Source organism: Egretta garzetta, unplaced genomic scaffold (genome assembly GCF_000687185.1).
Source record: "Egretta garzetta isolate BGI_Z169 unplaced genomic scaffold, ASM68718v1 scaffold143, whole genome shotgun sequence".
NCBI lineage: Eukaryota > Metazoa > Chordata > Aves > Pelecaniformes > Ardeidae > Egretta > Egretta garzetta.
In genome coordinates, this window is record NW_009259310.1 from 1,089,373 (window position 1) to 1,092,318 (window position 2,946).

General features: G+C 58.2%; 1 protein-coding gene across 1 annotated transcript in view; it reads right to left on the reverse strand.

Annotated features, from left to right (window-relative positions):
• The window catches only part of ENTPD8 (ectonucleoside triphosphate diphosphohydrolase 8), an 8,178-nt gene extending 6,699 nt beyond the window's left edge, over positions 1 to 1,479 (reverse strand). The window contains 3 exon segments of the mRNA XM_009636326.1: positions 855 to 972; positions 1,395 to 1,416; positions 1,418 to 1,479. Of these exon segments, the coding sequence (XP_009634621.1) occupies positions 855 to 972; positions 1,395 to 1,416; positions 1,418 to 1,479 (202 nt within the window).
• Positions 1,480 to 2,946: the final 1,467 nt, after the last annotated feature.

Sequence of the window (2,946 nt, forward strand, 5' to 3'; positions counted from 1 at the left end):
GGGGCGGCCGGGGCCGCGCTTGGGGGGGGGGGGGGGGGGAGGACTGTGTCTTGTGATGCTTAATCCCAGGCAGGCCAAACTGCCCGAACATGGCCAACCAGTCCTGCAGGACTTGGTCGACAAACAGAGCTGTTCTTTATTTCCCCGGGGAAGGGGCAGGCTCTCCTTTGTCCAGCCGGGAAGGCGTGCGGTGCCGATATGCACACACAGAGGTGCCCTCTGCACAGCTTGTTTGAGTTCCTATTTTTAGGAGCTGGCACCAGATCTGAGCACCCAGCATGGTCCTGCAGTGGGCAGAGACAGATTCTGGGGTGGAAATATCACTATTTACCTTCCCCCGAGGTTTGCACACCATTATTGCCATTAGCGCCCCCCACCCTCTCTGTTACACTTTGCCCTCTGCCAGATTTTTGCAGTTAACCAGTAACCACCACGCCACTGCCACAGAACCTGCATTTGCGGCTGAGGTGAACTCTGAGCCCTCTCACCCCCTGCCTGGGCACCTCTGCCCTGACCTGGTCACCTTTACCAGCCCCTGCCCAGCTCCATGTACCATTCAGCTGACCCTACGTCCCCTCATTAGCCTGTTCCTTTCCTCCAGAGAGACCAGTCCTTGTGCCAAAGCCCAACAGCACCTTTGCAATAGGAATAAATGCCCTTTGTGTATTTATAAATGCCCAATAAATAAATGCCCTTTGGGGCATTTACCGTTTACCATGCCTGGCATGACCCAGCCAACTCGATGTGGCGCTGCAGGACAGCCAACGCTGGCAAGCACCGGGGCTGGTGAGCCCCAGCATCCCCCAGCTGAGCAGGGGCGGGGGAGGGGGATGGACACGTTCCGGCACACTCACCGGACACAGTGCAGGTCTCCACCTGGGAGATGATGCCAGTGCCGTTCTCCTTGTCCACGGGCCACCGGTAGATGTACAGAGATGTGTGCGTGGAGCCAGCATCAAACACCAGACCGTACTGGGGGAGGCAGAAGGGACACGGGGTGTCAGGGGGTGCAGACCACCTTCACACACCGCAGAGCAAGCGGAGCTCCAGGAGAGCCAGCAGAGCTCCTGGTGGGCAGGGGAACTGTGAGTGGGCAAACGAAGAGTGTCACCAGAGCAGGGAAAGCCCTGCAGCGTGGCAGTTGCCAGCTGTGCCAGGGCAAGGCTCCTTCACAAGCCTTTTGAGCTGGCAATGCTCTGTGATGAAAAGGCTGCATGTGCTGCAGGGCCAGTCACGGTGCCCAAACCCTGCCCACCCACCCAGCACGCCAGCTGGCACGCGGGTTTGTCCCCATCTCGGTGACAGGCACAGCCTGCCTGAAACCTGGGGTAAGTCCAAGGGGCAGCCAGCACCCAAGTGAGAGTGGGCATCCACGCTCCTCCCAAGGACCCTACCTTGCTGCGGGGAGGCAGAAACAATGATGCTGAAGACACAGGTGGCTGCCAGAAGACCTGCAACAGCCTTGGCTTTGTACTCCATTCCTCCTCCAACCTGCAAGAACAGCCCCAACCTCCAGCTCGGAACAGATCCTCCAGAACAGATATGGGACCTGTCAAGATGGGACTTTCTCCTTCCCTAATAAGGGCTTGACGCCATTCTCCAGTGCATGGCTGCTCTTACAGGAGGCTTCTGGCAGTCTTGGGGCTCTCCTTCTGAGCATTCCCTCCCTGGGGGATTTTCAGATTGGCTTTTTCAGCCCTGCCTTCTCCACTGCAGCCCTTCAGGCCCCTCTCTGCACACAGCCTGGACCCCATCCCTCTGCCTTGCTCAGACTACCAGCTGGGTGGCAGGTCAGCATCTCCGCAGCAGCATGACCGGGGCAAGCACAGCAGTGGCTAACAGGAGTCCCAGACTGGGAGCAGGACCAGGCCCTGGCAGGTTCCCAGTGTGGCCATCCCCTCCAGGGGTGGATGTAGAACTGCATCCCTCTGGCACCCACATACTACTGTTGTACCCTGCACCCTCACAAAAACACGAGATTTGGGACCATCAGGTGATATCTGTTGCCCAACAGTCCCAGACTGCCCTTGAGAGGGTCCTCTCTCCTCCAGGCAAGGGAACAGCATCTCCAGCCATGTGTCTCCTGCCTGGCCCAGCTCTCCTCAGTTCTTGGCGATGCCACAGCAGGGCAGCAGATGCACAGGGATGGTGTCCTTGCCTGCAGGTGCTCTCCGAGCCTCTTCTGCAGTCCCAAGGGCAGGCAGAAGGGCAGAGCAGAAAGATCCCACTGATCTGGGTACATACAACCCGTAGCCAAGCTGGCACACCAACAGCAATAGCATTGCACAGGCAGGCAAGGCTAGTGGGAAATGGAGGAAATCCTGCACCTCTTGCTCATCTGGCTGGAGCTCAGCTCCCAGCAGAATCAGCCCTGCAGCATCAGTAAGAAATTGTGGCGGAGAAGCAAAGCCAAAGGGTCTGGTACCCTGCAATGGCCTCAGCACACGGCGGCTGACATGTCCACATGCTCAGCATTCCTGGCCAGTCCAGGTGTGGTTTTCCATGCTCACAGCTCTCCCTCCTTCTCCTGCAGCACCCTGCTCCATGCCACTGGCCGCACAGGCAGCATGCCTACGGGGAGCCAGGCTGACCTCCGTCCATGGCGTTAGGCTGCAGGCAAGAGTCCAGCTGAGCAGTGGATGCCCTGAGAGCCCTGGACTCAGCCTAGAGAAGTGGTTTAACCCAACCAGTGCTTTGGGGTGGCACCTGGGGGCTGTCATTTGGCTACACAATTCATAGAATCATAGAATAATTTCATTGGAAAAGCCCTTTAAGATCCTCAAGCCCAACCATTCCCCTAACCCTGCCATCCCACCACTAAACCCTGGCCCTAAGCACCTCCTCTGCCCGGCTTTTAAATAGCCCCAGGGATGGGGACTCGACCCCTTCCCTGGGCAGCCCCTTCCAGTGCCTGACAGCCCTTTCAGGAAAGACATTTTTCCCAAG